The 20259-nt window shown below is 43.4% G+C and overlaps 1 protein-coding gene across 1 annotated transcript in view; it reads left to right on the top strand.

The window, feature by feature from the left end:
* The window catches only part of fgf22 (fibroblast growth factor 22), a 38381-nt gene extending 21902 nt beyond the window's left edge, over nucleotides 1-16479 (top strand). The window contains exons 2-3 of the mRNA XM_080769949.1: nucleotides 13200-13303; nucleotides 15411-16479. Of these exons, the coding sequence (XP_080626075.1) occupies nucleotides 13200-13303; nucleotides 15411-15605 (299 nt within the window). The 3' untranslated portion in view covers nucleotides 15606-16479. The remainder of the gene's footprint in view (nucleotides 1-13199; nucleotides 13304-15410) is intronic.
* Nucleotides 16480-20259: the final 3780 nt, after the last annotated feature.

Here is a 20259-nt window from a genome sequence, read left to right as displayed (position 1 = left end):
TAGGCTCAAGAGTCTGGCATGAATGATAGGGTCAAATACTAGTGAATTTATGTTTGCTGATTTAAGCTAAATATGTCAATGTCAATGTATTGTTTATGTATTACTATTGTATCCCTATGGGGGTTTTGCTAATGTTCCCTGATTTGCGGAGCCTTTAACTCCAGGTGTAACTGTATTCCATTTGTTTCAATAAAATAAATAATAATACTGTCAGACGGTCAGCAAGTGGATTCATGAATGAATGTAGACAATGATTGGCCTGGTTTCCCAAAGGACACATGGTGTAAGAGGTATGGTGTTGCACATGTTCAGATGCCCTCTAGGCCGCACACAGAAGCCTGTGAACATAGACATTTTGTGCCACGCAATGGTAGGCCAATAAAAAAGGCTATTTCGCACTCCACACCCCCGTCTGCCGGACTATAAACCCTAGTACAGCTTAATCTAGTGTTTAGGTAATATTTCATCTGTGAATCAAGCACAATATTCAATTATGCAAAGCCGTATGGAAGGACTATGGAAGTTACAGCTGAGGCGTGCAGACTCCTGAACTTCATTTTCAGATACAACATCATGATAATTATTCCAAAATATGTTTGTAAGTTATACTATAAACCGATTGAAACGTATTGAAGCTTTATTGCAAAACGACTTAGGTATTTTCCCCAAATTGTTCAGCCCTTAAAAACACAGACGCAAGCTGGTTTGTATGTGAAAGTGTGTGTCTGTCTGTCTGTCTGTCTGTATTTGTATGTATTTGCATCTATATAATGTATGTACAGTGTGTGTGTGTGTGTGTGTGTGTGTGTGTGTGTGTGTGTGTGTGTGTGTGTGTGTGTGTGTGTGTGTGTTTCTGCATACCTTCTCTTTTGTGTGTATGTGTGTATGTGTGCGCACAGTGCACGTGTGACCAGCCCAACCCTGCTTAGTTTAGCTCAGAGTAGACGTGGCTCATAGCTGTTTGGGTGGGATGAATAAATCATCCCAGTCCTGTGTGAATTAATGGGTATGATGCACGTCCGGAGACCCTGGACGGCCAGGCAGGGAGGGAGGGAGATGGGGGGAGACCGAGGCCAGGCAACAACCAAGAGAGAGAGAGAAATGAAGTGAGACCTATAGCTGGGGCAGAGAAAGAGTGAGGAAAACCAGCAGGTTTGGCAACGAGGCTCACAGTGAGACTGGTAAAGACGGCAGCAGGCCTAGAGACAGGCAGACAGACCGACAGGAAGAAGCAAGACAGGTGGATAATGAGGTAGACAGGTTGGGAGGCGAGGTGTTGCCCAAAGACCCGCAGCTGCCCTTCTCCCTGGAACAGACTAGTGCTGACACACACACACACACACACACACACACACACAGTATGCTGGAACAGTGTAGCACTCAGGGTGGCAGTCATAGCCCCCGTTTAAGGGATTGTAAATTTTATATTGCTGTCCGATACTGGCCGGTCCAGTAAACAGGTGAGGGCATCGCACCGTATGGACATCAGCATAAAACTGGCACTGACATTTGACAGGGACGTAAGTTATAGAGCGTGCAGTTATAAAAGAAAACAACCAGAATACAGCCCGCTCCAAAAGGTCACAACTCTCTGATTGTGCAGTGAACTTCAGCAACCAAAGCCAGTGGAAATAGATTGTGCAATCGCCTTTCCTGAACCTCCAAGTGTAGTCAATGCTGTCTTTAATATATCCAAACGGCTTCCCCCCTTTCCCACCTCCACCAAACTGTGGTTGGTTGTGTTAAATTACAGAAATGAAAGCTGAAAGGCGCGCCATACAGCTTTACAGTTTCACCCGCAATTAGAATCAGTTATGGTGTATTGATTTGCATATTAAAAATCAACATTTTGTTTATATTCTATGATGCAATGTAAACTCCACTGACCCGTGAGTAGCCTCTGGAGGATTCCCTTCCGCGTTATAATCAAGGGCCGTTCACCACGGATTTGTCTGCGAGGGCAAAGTTTCAGTTGATAAAGTATACTCTACTCTAGCAGTAATTCTCAATCAGCCCATTATAGTCATGGTTCACAAGGGACTCGCCGTGTGTGTGACTGTGTGTGTGTGTGTGTGTGTGTGTGTGTGTGTGTGTGTGTGTGTGTGTTTGTGCGCACGTGCGTGCGTGTTCGTGTGCACATTGCAGTTCTACTTAGTCCTCCAGTTTCAGCCAGTCTTGCGTGGGACTGATCAGCCTCTTCCTGTCTGTGCCTCCATGACCTGACCAGTCTCATACATTGGACACACGTTAATGAGAAAGACATGTGCTTAAAGGCTAAAGGCATCAGCAGTACCCAACATCCCTGAAAGGTCCCTGAATTATCTCTCTCGCTTTCCCCACCACAAACATAAAAGTGCTTTAAATGCTGTCATAGCGGGCAGTACCAAATAATCACACATGCAATGCTGCCCCATAGAGTATAAATCTGACAACCTCTGTTTCCCTTAGATGTTACTCGGAGACACAACCTGAGATATGTGGAAGGTTGGCTGGTTGATCCTCTCTATAGCTCAGCTATCACTGTTAAGATTACCAAAAGATTACCAACTACCCAAGCTCCAAAGCATGTAAATAAGCTATAAGAGACCTTTTGGTTGTACCGTTTGTGGCAAAAGCTTGTAAATATCTAAGAAGTAAGAACCACGCAGAAGAAAGCAAACCCTTTACCTGTACTTTTCGTGGCAAAAACACTCAAAAATGTCACCCACTTTTTTACCTGTAAAACTGTGATGTGACAATAAAGCTGATTCCCCATCCCCATTAAGTCATGGTGTCATGTCAAAGGAGTTAAATTGCACAGTAACAAAGTTACTTTCTGGTTGTCAACTTGTCTCCCTTGGTGTCATACTCTGACTGTATTACCAGGTGGCACAGTCAAATCCAGAGTGTTTGACCCATAAGGGAAAGTGGTGGAAAGTAACTAAGTACATTTACTTAAGTACTGTACTTAATTAATTTTGAGGTATTTGTACTTGTACTTTACTTGAGTATTTCTAATTTACTTCTTTTACTTCTACTGCACTACATTTTGGATCAAAATATTGTACTTCTACTCTACTACATTTATTTGAAAACTTACTTTGTAGATTTTTATTATTACAAACTTTAACCACTTCAGCCCTATATACATTTCGACCATTTGTAAATGCGTCATGATGCGATGCATTGTGAGCTTGTAGATCTGTTATTTTCAAAAGCTTTTTTAAACATTTGAAAACTTGAAATGAGACAGTCTGCATAAAGAGTACTTTCTACTTTTGGTACTTTAAGTACATTTAGATACCAATACCTTTGTACTTTTACTTACTTAAGTAAAAACGTTACGTTTGAGTAGGTTTTCCACCACTGCATAAGGGTCTCCCAGGTAAATGAACACTCCCGATTTGCTGGTGTGTGTGTGTGTGTGTGTGTGTGTGTGTGTGTGTGTGTGTAAGGGTTCGCCTCCTGGCAGACTGTGTGTATCCTGTAATCGATCCCTTTCCTTTCTCAGCAACACTGTCATACGGCACAGGCTCACAGCTAATGGAAGATCAACTTTCACTTCAGACACTCATTAAAATACTGTCATCTCTGACCCGCGTATCACGTGCCCCGCGGATTATCAAGCTTCCAGTAAATGCACTGGCTCTCCTAGACGAGACTCTCCTTCATCTGTCAACAACCAATCAATACTAAACTGCTGTGGTTAAATAAAGCCTAGTGGAAAAGTTACACAGTTGTCTGATATGTGTACCGGTATGTGTAGTGTATAGTACAGTATAATTTACCAGCCCGTTTCCTTTGTGTATGAGTTTCTGTTATACGCAGGACTTCTGTTCTGGGTTTGAATTAAGTCATGGTACACTAGGTTCTGTATAGAAGTGCAGCGATTGCCAACAGTTACCCATAACTTGCATATCGGTCGATACGAGCACCGATCCGATCGGATCGTGTGAAGTGAGGGGCGCTCTTATCATCATACATCACATTCCCTGCTCAGCCAATCAAATCATCACAAATGTGAAATGTCATTTCGGCTAATCACTTTTGGGGTCTTCACTTTTCTGCCCTCACTTTTGTACAATATGTATTTTGTTCAAATCATCGCTATCACGCTATGGGGTGATCAGCCAATCACTAGCCAATGTTTGTGTTCACACAGACCCACAAAGCTGGGCATAGGAGGGGCTAGCGCCCCTCAAAAAAAGATCTAGGACAGTGGTTCTCAAAGTGCGGTCCAGGGACCCTCAGGGCCCATTGAGGGGGTTCCAAATGGACACAAGTCTGTAATGGTGCGTTCACACAGGCAGATGCAAAGATATCAAAATTCACATTCATTTGTTGCTTTGTATCTTAAGTTGAAGCTAGTTCATCTTTCTATCTTTTGTAGCAGCTACAAACATGGGATTTTCTTTGTAGCTTCACGTCGCTGGCTTCCATTGAAGATGAATGGTAGACTGTATCTTTGTATCTGCGAATGCAGCATGACTCTCAGAGTTATGGGGGTCCTTGAAATTAAAACGTTTGAGAACCACTGATCTAGGAATAAATAAATCCCTTAATAATAAAAGTGCAGCTCCAAGCTCAAAATATTACTGTAAATGACATTTCATCATGTAATAAATGAAAAGAAAATCGGAATGGCATAGACTGGCATACTGGCTGATTATCCGACACTGGTATTGGTATTGGAAAAACTCTAATCCCCAGCTTTTTTATTTCAAGGACCCCCATGCGATATGATTTTAATCTCTCCAAAAATCTCTATAAAGTAAAAATCTTGTGTTAATGTGTACACTCAATGGCCTGTCTGTAAGGCTTACAGACATGTAACACCTTGTTTTCACAAAGCTCTGCATGATGTCCGTATAGTTCACGTTAGTCCATTCATTGCTATGGGAACCTCAGTGATCTCTGTTCTGATGTGCTTGTTTGCTAGTTCTCTCGTTTCTTAATTCTGTCCTCTTTTCTCATACAGCTACAGACGTAAATCTTGTCCCCACACGTCTCATATTTGCCATTGATAATGAAAAGGAGAGATTAGGTCAAATGTCCGCCAAATATGACGTAAATCTTGTCCCCACACGTCTCATATTTGCCATTGACAATGAAAGGAGAAATTAGGTCTGCCAAATATGACATAAATTTGTAACAACACAAAGCGCCCCTCACTTCACACGGGTGTGATTTTTAAGTACAGTATTTATCGAGTACATTGAAAATATTTAACTTTTGCCAATCGATTTCGGAGACCATGTATACACATTGTGTTCTAGGAAACAGCAGAATATGCTATTTAATTTGACTGCTTGACTGTGTTAGTATGACATATGTTTTTATAGAGAATTTTACAGGGTGCTAAATTGTAGTACTAGTCTAGTCTACATTCATTAAAATGATTTTTTTGGTCCATCTGGGAAAAATGAATGCATTTCCTTGTGTTGATCACTAGAGGGAATATTGTGTATATTAAACATAATAACGGACATGGAAAACAAAAGCATGACATATTATTTGGTCCCTCAATCATTTAGCTGGGTCCTCATGCAGTTCAATGAGAAGCAATGCTGTAGTGTACAGTATGTCACTTTAACATGCTTTAACTTGCATTCTAGCAGGAGCCCCCCAGGTGACGATACGTCAATAAAACGATCAGTCTACTGTATATAAAGGAGGGACGTGTGTGTGACGTCAGACCAAGAGCTCACTCAGCACAAGAGAGAGAGAGAGAGAGAGGAGGGGGGGGGGGGAGAGAGAGGGGGAGGGGGAGAGAGAGAGGGGGGGAGGGGGGGAGAGAGGAGGAGGAGAGAGGGATAGGGAGCGGGAGAGAAAAGTCTTTCTTTCTTCACCCAGTGCAATAATCCTTCATTGTCAGTAACAGAGAGAGTCTAGACATGGATGGAACCTTTTGGATCATTTTTACTCTCTCTCAGGACAAAATGAACACTCAGGACTTTTAGTGTGCACAGACGTGATCTGTCACCACAGCACGACCACAAGCATAATGTGGGTCAGCATGCTGTTACATCAGGTTGTAGATAACAGCCTTCACCCTGAACCAATCACATGATTATTTGTTTTAATTTTTGTATTTTCCTAGCCTATTAAATGATGTCTATACTGTATCTCATTACCTATGTTTAACCAATTATGTGCGCTATCCTCCGATATAGAAATTACCGTGTGGGTTGGACAGTGGACATGCCCATATGGGAAACCAATTTACACTAGATTTGAAGGCCTGAAAATGCAGTTAATTGACATTGTAGAAGCATGATTATTGATCATTATCATTATTATTACTTGTGCAAGCAGAGCACGCAAGTACTGTAATCAGCCGGGGTAAGAATGGTGGTCCCTTATTGGCTGTTGATGGTGACGTAACTAAGGTACGTTTCAAGGTTGGTATAAGGTCAATAACGGGTCTAAATGATTTAGAACAGCAGTTGTAATAGACAGTAGTTAATAGCAGTACTTGCATGTTCTGCTTGCGCACAAGTAGGCCATGTATGGTCTACGTGTGTGCAAGGCGCAAGTTGTCACCTCGACAGTGAATTTCTAGTTTTATTATTATATTAAACTATTATATTACCAGTAAGCAACCTGCGTGCACGCATCCCCCTGGGTGACAGCAGACTGCTGGGCGAGCACTGGCGCTTTGGCTTGGGGGCACAGATCAACATATGGAATTAATTCTGTAATGGCCATATATGGAGCTTGTCTTGAGTGTACATGGCTTGATGAGGTCAGAACATCATTTGGAATGTCAGAACAGGTCAGCTCCACATATGGAGATCTAAGGGTGGCAGCGGGGGCAGTGTCTTGAGTGTACAGGGTTTGATGAGGGCCCGATTTTCGGGCCTGTTGAGGACTAGTTTAAATGGACTGGTATCAGTTTATTATTATTGATAATAAATAATTGATCATCAGTTCAAGATGGATGAATGAATTGATCATTTGTAAATCTATTAGTTTTTGGTGAATGCTTGGTGTACTGTAATATTTCAGCACATTTTGAGCGTTAAATGAGTTCTAATCAACTTCACCGTTGAATGACTAAACAACGTTCAGCCACTCTTTCACAAATTCTACAGCATTACGACTTTGAAGCCATTGTTAAATGGTTGGCATTTAACTGTACATCAGACCTGAAAGTGTCTATCAAACCACTCATCAAGGCCTCCAATAGAATAGCGCCTTAATCTTTCAAGGTGTTCTAAGCTGTATTGAGCGATGAAGCCTTTGTCCGTGGTGCTTCGTTAAACCATGCAGATAGACACAGGGCGGCGGCAGCAGTGTCGTCCAGTTCAGTCCCCGGGACGTTGGAGGGGGTCACACAGCAGATCAAAGGTGCTGGTCACAGTCATTAGGCCCAGCAGCAGAGACACAACATGAAAAGCTTGTGTCTTGAAAAGGAGGGCAGAAAGGAGAGAGAGAAAAAAACAGGGCTCTCTCCATTTAAACGGCAAGCAAACTGTGAAATAATTGAAAAGGTATGTCAATCAGGGGCAGCGGCGCAGCAGGCACCCAGTGATTCCCAGGCTCAGCTCTGATCGAGCACTGGGCCATGCAGGACGGCTCAAGAAATTACAGACCCGGGAAAGGAACAAAAAGAAGACGGATGGAAGGGAGCAGAAATCTCTCTCTCTCTCTCTCTCTCTCTCTCTCTCTCTCTCCCCCCATCTCTCCCCACCTACTCTCCCTCCCTCCCCCCTCTCTCTCTCATGTGTGTCTTTCACTCTTTTCAACTTTTCAACTGTGATGTAAGGAACTTTTTCTCCTCTGTTTTTCTTTTTAGAGGTCTATTCAATTCGGTCATTAATATTAATAATTAATAATGAATCTCATTATTCTCATTTCAGGTAAGTAAGAAAGACTTATTGAGGGTTGGAGCAGCAATGGTTGGTGATCCTACCTCCCCACCCACATCTTATAAGCAGCACCTACACTGTGTACTCTCTCCCTCCCTCTTCCCCATACCATGAATCTGACAAAAGAGAACCCTGTGAGTCTCTCTCTCTCTCTCTCTCCTTTCTGCCTTTTTTGAAGGTCAGAAAAGGCTTGAATGATCTGACGATGGGCTACCTTCCAAAAAAGAGGACAAGAGAGAAAAGAGTTAAAAAGAGAAAGGGTAAAAGACTTAATTCAATGCTTTTAAAAATCCCATAGAGTAGAGATAAATGGTTAAGTCCACAGTTGACTAAGCATGTATAGTCCAGGCTTTGTGTGTAATGGAAGCTTGGGCTTATTGACAGCTGCAGCCAAAACATGTCAAAGGTTAAAAGATCTCACCAATTGCAAGTTGGAAGCTAGAAGTACGTATATGAGCTCAGTAGGATGAACAGATGATACATCACCTACACACAGCAGAGAGCTTCAGTCATCTGCAACACAGTAACGATTCATTGGAGTCTCCACTGTGGAGCACCACTATCTTCTATCATCATTCTAGATGCATATCATAGCTGTCGGGCAGAAACCTCAAATATGAAAGGAGAAATTAGGTCAAATGTCCGCCATTTATACTTGATCAATCTACAGCGTCACATAAAAGCCTCAAAAGTAGCAGATCCACAAGCTTTCTCGCCACTGGTAGATATGTTTTTGCTACTTTTGAATTAGTATCCAGAAAAGTAACAGTTTTGACGGAAGTGGGGAGGAGGCTTTATATTTTACTCATGATCAGAGCTTCGGTATGACCGGAAGCATTTGAAAATTGTGGGAATCAATTCTGGCCACGTAAGACTAGACATTAAAGTCTTCTTCTTTTCCTTTCAGCTTTTCCCTTCAAGGGTCGCCACAGCAAATCATCTTCCTCCATCTCACCTTGTCCTCTACCTCCTCTTCTTTCACACCAACTAATTTCATGTCCTCCTCTCCTTTCACTACATCCATAAATGTTCTCTTTGGTCTTCCTCTAGGCCCCCTGCCTGCATGGCAGTTCTAACTACCGATATACTCACTATCCCTCCTCTGTACGTGTCCAAACCATCTCAGTCTGGCCTCTCTGACTTTATCTCCAAAACATCTGACATGCGCTGTCCCTATGATGTACTCGTTCCTGATCCTATCCATCCTTGTTACTCCCAGAGAGAACCTCAACATTTTAGTCTCTGCTACCTCCAGCTCTGCTTCCTGTCAGAAAAGGTTACTGGGGCACACACTCATCCTTCCGGCCAAATCTCAGAAGCTGTGACAAACGACACCTACTGTGTCTAACGCTCAGAGCAGCAAATAATGGTAATTAGTGCTGGCCAGCACTTTCAGGCACCAACGGTTTTCATTGGCCTGGACAAATCCCCCATAAACCCTTGCAGTGCTCCAATCGCCAGCCGGGCCCCGGCTAATTGCTTATGACTCCCTTGCACGCTCCCCTTTGCCGCCATAGATACGCCGTACCCAAGTTTGTAAACACAGCTTATAAAGTAGAGGCTGCCATCAAAGTGTCAACGTTCCTTTGGGGGATCAGAGGCATGTTAGCGCTGCAGCTGGCCTGATACCTAGATGGACCTTACTAAAGTCACACCCTCCTTCACCGCAGCTGTGGGCCACAGAGGGTTACATTTACACATCCCTAACAGAGAAGAAAGACACTCAACAAGGGTTGTGTTTGTTTACCCTGTCTCCTTCTCTATGTTTTCTTTAGCCCTTTTTTCCCCTCCCATCTCTTTGTGACTGCAACACGTGGAGGTGACCTCACTCGCCAAGCACGATTAGTAATGTTCAGACGTTGTTCAAAAAGAGTTCCGCACACGCACGCACGAGCGCAAAGGTTTGCTGGTGACACAGACCAATGAGACCATATACAGTATGTTGGTCACAGCAAATTCATCCTATAAGAAACAGGAAAGGTGATGGTTAGGGAGAAGCCATCCATCAGCCGATGGATGGTTCGCAGTGTTTCACTAGTTAGTTTAGGATAATCTGAGATTATGTGGTAAGGCTGCAAACCACTGGAACGATCGATATAGTGAAAACTGCGAGCCACCATATTCACTTATTGTGAAGTATATTCATTTTTTCTTTTTTAGAACTTTACAGAAGACAATGGATTGAGCTGACATTTTGCCCAAATATGGAGATGACATCATAGCACTGACATCACGGTACAATTATAGATGACTGCCAGTCTGACATCATAGAGTGCAGGCCACCTTTCGTTACACTATGTGTTGTAAACCGTCATAGCGAGTGCAACCAAAAGCTGCTGTATATGCAGAAGTTTGAGCACCCAGAGACTGCCGAAGTATGCCTTACCGCAAACATTTATTATATCGAGCCTGTGTGCCAAGTTCAACTCTCCCCTTCTTTCCAAACAAAGTTCTGGATTTACATAAATAAATGGGGAGGGTAAAATGGCAATGCAAAGAGAGAGAGCGTAGCACCTGCTCAACCCCCAGTGCATGCATATATACTTTTCATCGCTGGATGGGTTTAACCAGCGCCACTGCTGGGAAACACACTCCCAAACCCTCCACCCCCCCCACACACACACACTACACACACAACACACACACACAACCCCCCCCCCCCCCCCCCCCCCCGGCTGGAGAGCGGTGCGCTGCTCTACTGGCTTTATGGCTCCTGCCACCTTTTCTACCAGTGTTGGGTCGGCCCGTCCTTCAGCACCTTGATGTGTTGCTGTGTTTACAGGGTCCGTCCAAAGCCAACAACCCATCTGTTAGCTTGTTTTCTTTTCATAGTTTTTATATTTATTTTTTTACAGAAACATCCTGCAGTGCCAAGGCTGTAAAAGTTGAAGGGGGAAAAAAAAGAAAAAAAGATTGGATGTTTCTTCAGATGTTTTCTCCTCAATGTGGGTTTCCATGGGTGCAAAAAAAAAGTGTTGTGCTGGGATCAGATAGCGGGGCCACATCAGGGTGCCTTTGAAGGTGAGACTGGGCAAATAAAACCAGGAAGAGTTATCCAAGACAGCACTTCATCTTCAGCAATTAGCCTCTATTCAGGCCCCTGTGGTGAGATCCTCAGGTCATCTCCAAAACATTTCCCTCTGTCGTAACCATCACAATGCTCATGTGCGATTCTTCTTCTTCTTCGTACGCAGACTAAAACCAGATCAAGAGCGAGCCACATGGGACTTGTTTGCAATCAGTGCCCAGAGGAAACAATTAGCCCACAGGCTTGCCAGTTCTTTCATGAGGTGAAGTGTGCTAGAGAGGCTCTTTAAGTGGCCTTCAGACATTGCGTTTGTGTCCCCTAGTAAACAACACTGCGCATCACCGGGACAGGAGTGTCACATCTGGAGTCAAAGGAGTTTATAGATGCAGAGAAGCCGACAAGGCAATGATGCAGGCAGACATGTGAGACTCTCCGAGAGTCTGTCTCTCTGTGTGTATGTGCGTGTGTGCGTGCGTGTGTGTGTGTGTGTGTGTGTGTGACGTGTGTGTGTGTGTGTGCGTGTGTGAGAGTGAGTGTGTTGGCTCATTTATATTATCCAAAGTGCTTTACAATGTGCAGTACATTGACTCATTCATAAACACACTGATGGCGGGGCAAACCAGACCATGCAAGGCACCAACCTGCTCACTGGGAGCAGACAGAGGGTTCAGTGTCTTGCTCAAGGACACTTCAACACTAACCCATGGGGAATTGGGGCCTGGAATCTTACGATTCCCAAGCGGCCGCCCCCTACCACCTGAGCAACTGCTGTGTGTGTGTGTGTGTGTGTGTGTGTGTGTGTGTGTGTGTGTGTGTGTGTGTGTGTGTGTGTGTGTGTGTGTGTGTGTGTGTGTGTGTGTGTGTGTGTGTGTGCGTATTAGGACAGCGTGTGAGGCAGACTACTTAGATGGTGACGATACACTAGGGGCCATGGCTGGATGCACACCAGTGAGCACAGCAAAATCTTGTCTGTCTCAGAATGTATTGGGAAACTGCGAGTGCTCTTCAATTTCATTGTATCTGAGCTGATATTAGGGACACCAATAGTATTAAACCCTATTAAATCAAAACGTAAACAGTATAGTAGCAAATCTGACATCAGACAGCGTTAGCTGTCTGTATGCGATAGTGATCGATAGTTAACCCCTGAAGCCTTATATACTTTAACGCGTTATCTTTATTTTAGAAACTTTTGAATGTGTTTGAAATATTTGACATTACGTTCATTGATCCTATATATCAGAGCCTATATCAGAATCAGAATCAAACTTTTGACATTACGTTCATTGATCCTATATATCAGAGCCTATATCAGAATTAGATTCCGGGTCGGATCTAGCCTGACCTACTAGGGTGGGCAGGACGAATATATGGGGGGGGGGGGGGGGGGGAGCAACAAAGTCTGACGCCAATATCGGTAGAGGTTTTTATTATGAAATTCCTGTAAACCCTCGAAATGCATAGAAAACTATGCCATCATCATATCAGTTTATCAGAACCCAATTTCCATCCGGTTAACAGCACTACATTTCTCTACAAATGATGCCCACCCAATCATAAATGATAAATGGTACAGATATTCTGTGGTATGTTGGCTAAAAATAAATATTCCCCATAACTTTTGATTGGGTGGGCAAGATGCATGTTTGGGTGGCCACCCCTGCCCCCCTAGAACCGGCCCTGATCAGAATCAATTATGTTGTCACAACAGGTTTACAGATGTAAATCAGTGCGTGAAGCTTGTTTTGGGGAATTCTCCATCATTTTGTTGTTTTCAGCAAAGAAAAAAGGGAAGGGTGGGGGGGAGGGCAGAGGGAGGTAGAGTAAGGAGAAAAACAAAAAAAGATACTTGCCTGAAAATAGGGACACCAAGTGGTTAAAAGCTTAATTAATATATAATAAATTAATAATGTTTGTTACATAATATGATGTTACCTATAACTGACTTATTATCCATTATGCACTGCTTTGTGGCACCACCCTTTCTTGACATGAACAAAATCTGCCCACTTGTTCTCACTGTTTTTAATTGTTTAGAATTCGGCTTCTGACAGCCAGCTCACAAAGGGAGATCTCTTAAATGGGCCATTGTGTGCGTGTGCGCGTGTGCACTTGTGCGCTTGTGCGTGCGTGCCTTTTTCCCCTCTCTTGTCTTGGGGATAAAAAAGCTTGCCCTCCCCAGAGCATATGGTTCGTCTGGTATCCTAATCGCTAATGATAGAGTGGCTTTTGATGGGGAAAATCCCACAGCTCGATGTTTCTAACACAGACACCCCCCCCCACCCCCATCCCCATCTACCCCTTTTTTTCTTCTTTTTCAGGTCTGATGGAAATCCGATCTGTCAGTGTGGGAGTTGTCGCCATCAAATCTGTCAGCACTGGGCTGTACTTAGCCATGTCCAAGAAAGGCACACTCTTTGGATCGGTGGGTACCTGGCAACATTGTTTCTGACGGTCAAGATGGGGGGGGGGGGTTGGGAGGGGCTCCTAATATATGGTGGAAAGTGATTTTACTTAAGTACTGTACCATTTTTATTTGTACTTTATATTGCATTGTAATTTTTTACTTTTACTTACACTATATTTATTTGAACGTTTATTTAGTTAGAAGAAGAATCACACTTTTACAGGAAAAAAAGGTGGGTGAAATTACAGTTTTTGTGCATATAGTTCCCATAGTGTCATTTTTCCAAGAAAAACAATGAGTATAGGGGGATGGGGTAAGGACTAAGGAGATCAGGAAAATGTCCACAAAAAGGACAGGTAAAGGGTTTTCTTGGTATACCTGACATGTACGTATATGTACAGTATATGGTGCATCAGCATACTAGCATTACTAGCATTACTAGCGTTACTAGTTACTTTGTAGATTTTGTTTACTATTGCAAAACATGCATTAACCACTTCAGCCCTACATTTCGGCCATTTCAAAATATTTTGATACATTTGAAAACTTGAAATGGGACATTCTGAATCTGAACAATGTATTTTACTTTTGGTACTTTACATACATTTTGAAGCCAAATACTTTTGTAGTTTGAATTTACTTGTAACAGAGTATTTCTACATTGCAGTATTGATACTTAGAATGGGAGTACTTTTTCCACCACTACATAGGGTTTTTTTTCTAAAGTTTTTATCCCGCGATTTTGTAGCCCATTTTTTCACCCAGTATCAATTATCTAATGTAATGCTGGGCTCTACATTCCCTCCGCCAACCTGGGGAGAGCAACGGACTGACCTCACGCTTCCTTCAATGCATGAGCGTCAAAGCCGCTTCTTTTCACCTGTTAGGAGGAGTTTCCCCGGTTGGACGTAGCAACGTGGAAGGAACACATTATTCCAACCAGTTCCTTTCCCCTCCATCAGGCTGGCCAGGGTGAGGCAGTTTAGAGAACAGGATTCCCAAATAATTCTCTACCCACACTCCTGTCGAGGGAGTCCAGACTCCCCCAACAGGAGATTCTTGAGGTTTCCTCCTTCATTTCTACAGAGTCAAACAAGTGTGTGGGTACTAGAGAATTGCTCTGGACTCCAGAGAAAGGTCAGAGTGGTAGTATCAATCATGCCTGTACACCTGGGCCAGAGATGATGATACCTGCAGGTTGGGGTTGCATGCGATGCTTGAGGAGGCTTGTCCCACTGTCAAAATAGATAGCGGAGACAAGGAGCCTGATCTACGATGACAAAGAGCCAGCTGGGCTCCTCTGGAGGCCTTTGCGTGCCGTCTGCCAGTTTGTGTTGTTGTGCACATAGCTCTACAAAGTAACTCCCTCTCTTTGTGAGGAATCACACACACACACACACACACACACACACACACACACACACACACACACACACACACACACACACACACACACACACACACACACACACACACACACACACACACACACACACCCTTAAGGTGTGTGGTGTCTAGCACATGTTTTTAATCTGGGACAGGTAGAAATCAGGGACTGGCAATCAGTCAGTGTGTGGTGATAAGATGAGTGGCAGTCACTTCAACCCACCACATCATAAACAAGACAGATACAGCCCATCCCTTTACACAGCTCTGAATCCTCCCTTAATGACAAATAAGCAGGTGGATCCCGCCACGCTCTTGTTATCATGATGCTATCTGTGTGAGGGCAGCATTATAGCAATCTGTAGTAGCACTAGGGAATGCACCCGAACCTCTTGTCAAAACCATATCTTTCCAGACACACTCTGACTTAACTGATAAGAGGTGGTAACCACCCATAAGAAAGTGGATTTGTTGACTATCTTATTACAGCCGCAGATCGGCGTGCATCTGTGAAAAGATCTCGTCGCATGGATTTAAAACATCACGCTAAAGGAGATTAAAGGAGATTAAAAAGCTCAGCAGGTTATATTGATCTGATTCAGGCTCTGCAAAAACATAACACAACAACACTTGCTGGCTTTCCAAAGACCAAATTCCGTATTCACAACCAACCATGCCGTTTGGCGGGGAACTATACAACTCTGACCTTTGTGCACCGTGTCTCCCTTCACCTCCACAGATGAAGTACAACCCCAACTGCAAGTTTAAAGAACGCATCGAGGAGAACGGCTACAACACGTACTCCTCCCTGCGATGGAAGCACGGCGGGAGGCAGATGTTTGTTTCGCTGAACGGCCGAGGGAAGCCGCGGCGAGGCCACAAGGCCCGGAGAAGACACCCGTCCACTCACTTCCTGCCCATGCTCCCTTCCTAGCTGACCGGCCATGAACTCGGACCCACAGTTGGGCTTCAGGCTCTGCACTTCACAAGAGTGTTGATCTAGTCATGGCGACTATCATTTTAAACATTTCATCCTCCTATCTCATATATGTGCATTCAATGAGGTTTGAAATACTTGTTTTATGAGGTCACGGTCCAGTAGGGGTAATATTTACGTTTAAGTTATTGTTTTCCAGTGTAAGGCCCAATAAATGCTAACCATTGCTGTACAGCTATATTATCCTCCAATGCTTCTGTACTTAAATGCTATAATTTTGTTATAGCAAGCCTGTAATTGAAGTTTAAGCTCACCTGATTGGATGTGATGACTTTACAAGATGATTCCCGCCGCCCCTGCTTCCTTTGGCCTCTACTGACGACAATGGCCCTCCTTCTTCATCTGTGTGACCTCACCGGGCTGTAAGACAGACAACAGAGAAGGGAAACATCAATGTTGGTACATTGGTGTGTCAAGTAGCTTACTAGCTTATTGTAGGTTTAATAAAGAAAGGACTCGTTTTGGGAGAGGACTTGAAAGTGTTACTTGTCAATCTGAAATGATAACCGTCATCATTATAAAAAAAAGGTCCAAAGTCTTGTATCTTTACCGGCATTTGGGATATACTGTAGTGCTGTCATCGCTGGATAAGAGACAATGACCTTCAGCTGAATGAACTTTGAACAGACATTATACTAAACTCCAGTACATGGACTGATGTATCATTCCTGTCACAGTAGAAGTATTCCTGCCCGGTAAACCATCCGTGGTCGAGGAATTAACATTTCACGTGTCTTCTGAGGAAGACACGTGAAATGTGAATTCTGCGACCGGGGATGGTTTACCAGGCTAGAAGTACAGGGACGCAACTACTGGGGGACTGTCTAACCTGACTCCGCCACATGGGGCAGTAGAGAGTACTCTAGTGCCCCATCTGGCGGAGTTAGGTTAGACGGATCCTCTGAAATGATTTCTGCGAGCTTAGGTCAGTTCCTTTCAATATGCTTCTACTACCATCCCAACCAATGCATAACCACTCTGACATCAATAATAGAGAACTCATCAGCTCTCTGATAATTGGTCCAGACTTATAATAGATTTGGATCATTCTGTCCATTTTAGATACTGTATAGGTGAAGAATACATTGCATAGCAACCAGCAACTATAAATCGGTTATTTCCGTGCATATACACTATACAGTAGTGCCTGGTTATTGTCACGTCTAACATTTTCTCAACAACAACACAACTGTTGCAAATAGAACATTTAATATATTTAAACTTTTTGTACTGTATAGCTGTTTGATGTCTATTATTATTATTGTTTACTTTTTGCGTTGGATCGTACTGTAGCCCCATTGTAAAAACAAGAAAAAAAGGGAAAATTAAACTGTATTCAAGACCATATCCATATTGTATGTTACTGCATTGGGAAATCGGTATACCTCTTCAATCATGTATTTACAACATTGTTGACTTGTTGGCCAGTGATATAGTAAGTTGCAAGTATAAGGCCAAACTCTCAAATCTTTCAGTCCTTTTGAAAAAAACAAAAAAACAACAAGGAAAGTAAATAATTTGAGTGTCTTGGTCCATGCTCAGTTTGGTGAACTTCAATAAAAACGTGCATAAATGACTGACTCCCTCCTGCTAGCATTTGCATGCAAGTTCGCTACATTTTCACATTAGCATTTGCACTGTCAAAGTCAGGTATTGCAATAACAGTGTTCTTCTCCTCCTGCGCGGTTCATAGCACTGATCATAAAGGCTTGGTAACATCTCCATCAGAGCTCGACCACATAATCCCCCTCTTCATCATAATCTTGACAAAACTCACAGCGGGAGTGGGGTTGATGAGGAGGACCTCCCCTGTCTGCTGAAAGGTCTGTGGTTATGAGGTCTCCGATGCAGCATCATGGTCATTTACACACACTGGCCCTCAGGCAGCATGGGAGACCATTCAGGCTTTTCAGCAGACAGAAAGGAGGGTTGGGGATGAATAGTGGCTGTTTGGGGTGGATAAAGGCCAACCTTTCAGCCTGTCATAATGTGAGATTGCTGTGATGGGGTACATGTCTGGTCAGAATGGCTCCAAGTCGCACTGTAGTTATACTCCAGAGGTCTGGGTCTGGCAACACAGACACATCAGATCAGTGTGGGGGGTCTGGGGAGACTGTTGCCATGCACATTTTATTCAGCCGTGCAACTTTGGGACGCCATATGAGAAGTAAAATGAGATACCGGTAATTAATATATCGTCTCTGTCAGGGTGGAAACCTCTATGTCCAAAAGTAATTTTTCGGGATTCAAATAAAAAAATAGTAACAGAGCAGATCTACAAGCTCAAAACACAAGGTGTGTGTATACATGTATGTATGTATTGGATTAAAATGGGAGTGGTTTAAAAAAGGCAAAAAGTATGCTCTACTGCACTGACCTAAAAATGGGTCCTTAAAACTGCTTCAACATTATGAGATTTGTACTCAGCTCATGTATGTATGTGTATTGTGCATGAGTGCATGTGTTTTATAGCTGAAAGGATGTACTACAGTACTAGGTTCAGCAGGTGTACAAGACAATTGCATCTTCCTCCAGCTGAACAAGACACTCTGAAACATGAACGCCACAAAGCAATCCCATTTTCTGCCTATTCCCTTGCTCTGTCACAAGTCCTCCGCCCTTCTCTTCTTCTCCTTCTCATCTTTTCCTCTCACAGTGCAAGAATCTCTCCTTTCTTCTTGGCCTAAAGGTGAGGCAGTCTGTTTATGCCAGTTCCAGGGACACAAAATGGGAGCCTGTAATTATCATTGTTCCACCACTGTCCTGTCAGTGTGCTCGCCAACGAAACAAGAGGATCCCTCTTGTTGTCGTTGGCAGTCCTGATCAAAAGCTGCAGCCTTTGATCAAGTAGCAAAGAGAAAAACCCCAAACACTGTTCAAAATCACGGTGGAATGTTCCAATGGAAGTGGGCAATCCTCAATTCCTCTGCAATGACTAGTTCATGTAACAACCACAGGTGTTGCTTTTGAAACCTGGTCTGTGCCTGATCAGGTGGGTGCAAAGGGTGACGTAAGGAAAATCAGTCATGCATGTTTTTGTTGCTAAAATATAAAAGAATATAGGCTAGTTAATTAACTGGTATATTATGTTGTGTCTTCAAGTTTTCAAATGCCTTTTCAGTAGTTAGGCAATAATGATTTAAATTTGAGTTAAATAATTATTGTTTAAAATGTAACTTGGCTCATTGTACAGAATCTCATGTAATGTTCACAGCCTTATTAAACATCATCCATAAATTATAAAGGTGTTACATGCACCACCCATTGCAAAGAAGTGTACTTAATTGTGTTAATTGTGTCCTTAAAAGTGTATTTAATGTGCAGCCGAGGGACAGAGGATAAAACAACAACCACAACAACAAAAACATAATAATTGAAGCCCATTTTAAGGGGCCTTGGTCAAAACCTACAGGGGCACAAGTCATGCTGCTTCAGCGACAACAGCCCAGAGCCTCTCGAACCTTTGAAACCCTGTGTGGTCATTTTCTCTCACAGCGGCTGAAAAGAGCTGCGGTGGGTGGGAAAGAAGTAGAAAAAAAGAGAGCCCTCAGCACTCATAATACCAATCTGATGTATGTAGACGAAAATGGGAGGAACGGGAGGGGTGAGGGGAGCTGCGTTGAGGGACCAAGGCGCAATTTTAAAGCGCTTATTGAATTGCGATTACAGCCTCTGAGACTAATTGTGGCTGTTGTGTGTCTCTCGGTGGCCTAGGGGGCTGTAGAGTGGCCCTGTATGCTCTGTTGTGTGTCTCTCGGTGGCCTAGGGGGCTGTAGAGTGGCCCTGTATGCTTTTACTCAGTGGGGTTTTCAAACCGAGTGGCCCTGAAAGAGAACAGGACCACCGTAGATCAATGGCAAACCCTACACTCTTTCACAGGCCCTTGCTAATCCTTCTCATTTGTCTCCCATTTGTTCAGGGGTATTCACAGCTCCCTGAATTTAGGATTAGGTCTTGTTTTGTTACAAAAACAGTCCAAAATGTAATGGTGAATAGGTGGACCTGGGAGCAAACGATGGATGAGTGTGTATGCAAGGTTCCATGACTGTGTGTGCGCCCGTGCGTGCGTTCATGTGTATGTGTGTGTGTGTGTGTGTGTGTGTGTGTGTGTAACAAATATCATGGGAATGCATAGGCAATTGCTTTCACTCTAACATTCATGCAGTATTCAGGCTTGCCTTATAGGTGACAGTTTTCTAAACTATATTTCAAAATGTTTTGAATAGGGCTTAAGTATTAAATGTCTCGTCGCACCAATGATAGCTATCCAAAATGAAAGGATAATAATCAAAGAGATGCAAAAGATAGTACTTTAAACCAACGCCAGTCCATAAAGGCTCCAACATTCTCTTGGATACAAAGAGTTCTCCCACTTTTGTATCTGAATCTGAATCTACTGTATCTGAGTCTTGGCAGCATTGCAGCAGACATCAGACTGATGGCCTACTCATCACTGAGTGGATTAGTGTGCATGTCTGAACCCATCAATGGCAGGACATTAGACAGGGCTACTGAGTGGCACACGCGCCACATTACCCCCAAAGCCCTGTCGTGCCACGCCACAGGTATGTGGTGCTGACCGGCCGAACCC

The sequence above is a fragment of the Protomyctophum bolini genome (assembly GCF_963924005.1).
Source record: "Protomyctophum bolini genome assembly, chromosome: 8".
Classification (NCBI taxonomy): Eukaryota; Metazoa; Chordata; class Actinopteri; order Myctophiformes; family Myctophidae; genus Protomyctophum; species Protomyctophum bolini.
Note: the sequence above shows the minus strand (reverse complement) of the source record. Positions and strands in the feature narration are given on the sequence as shown.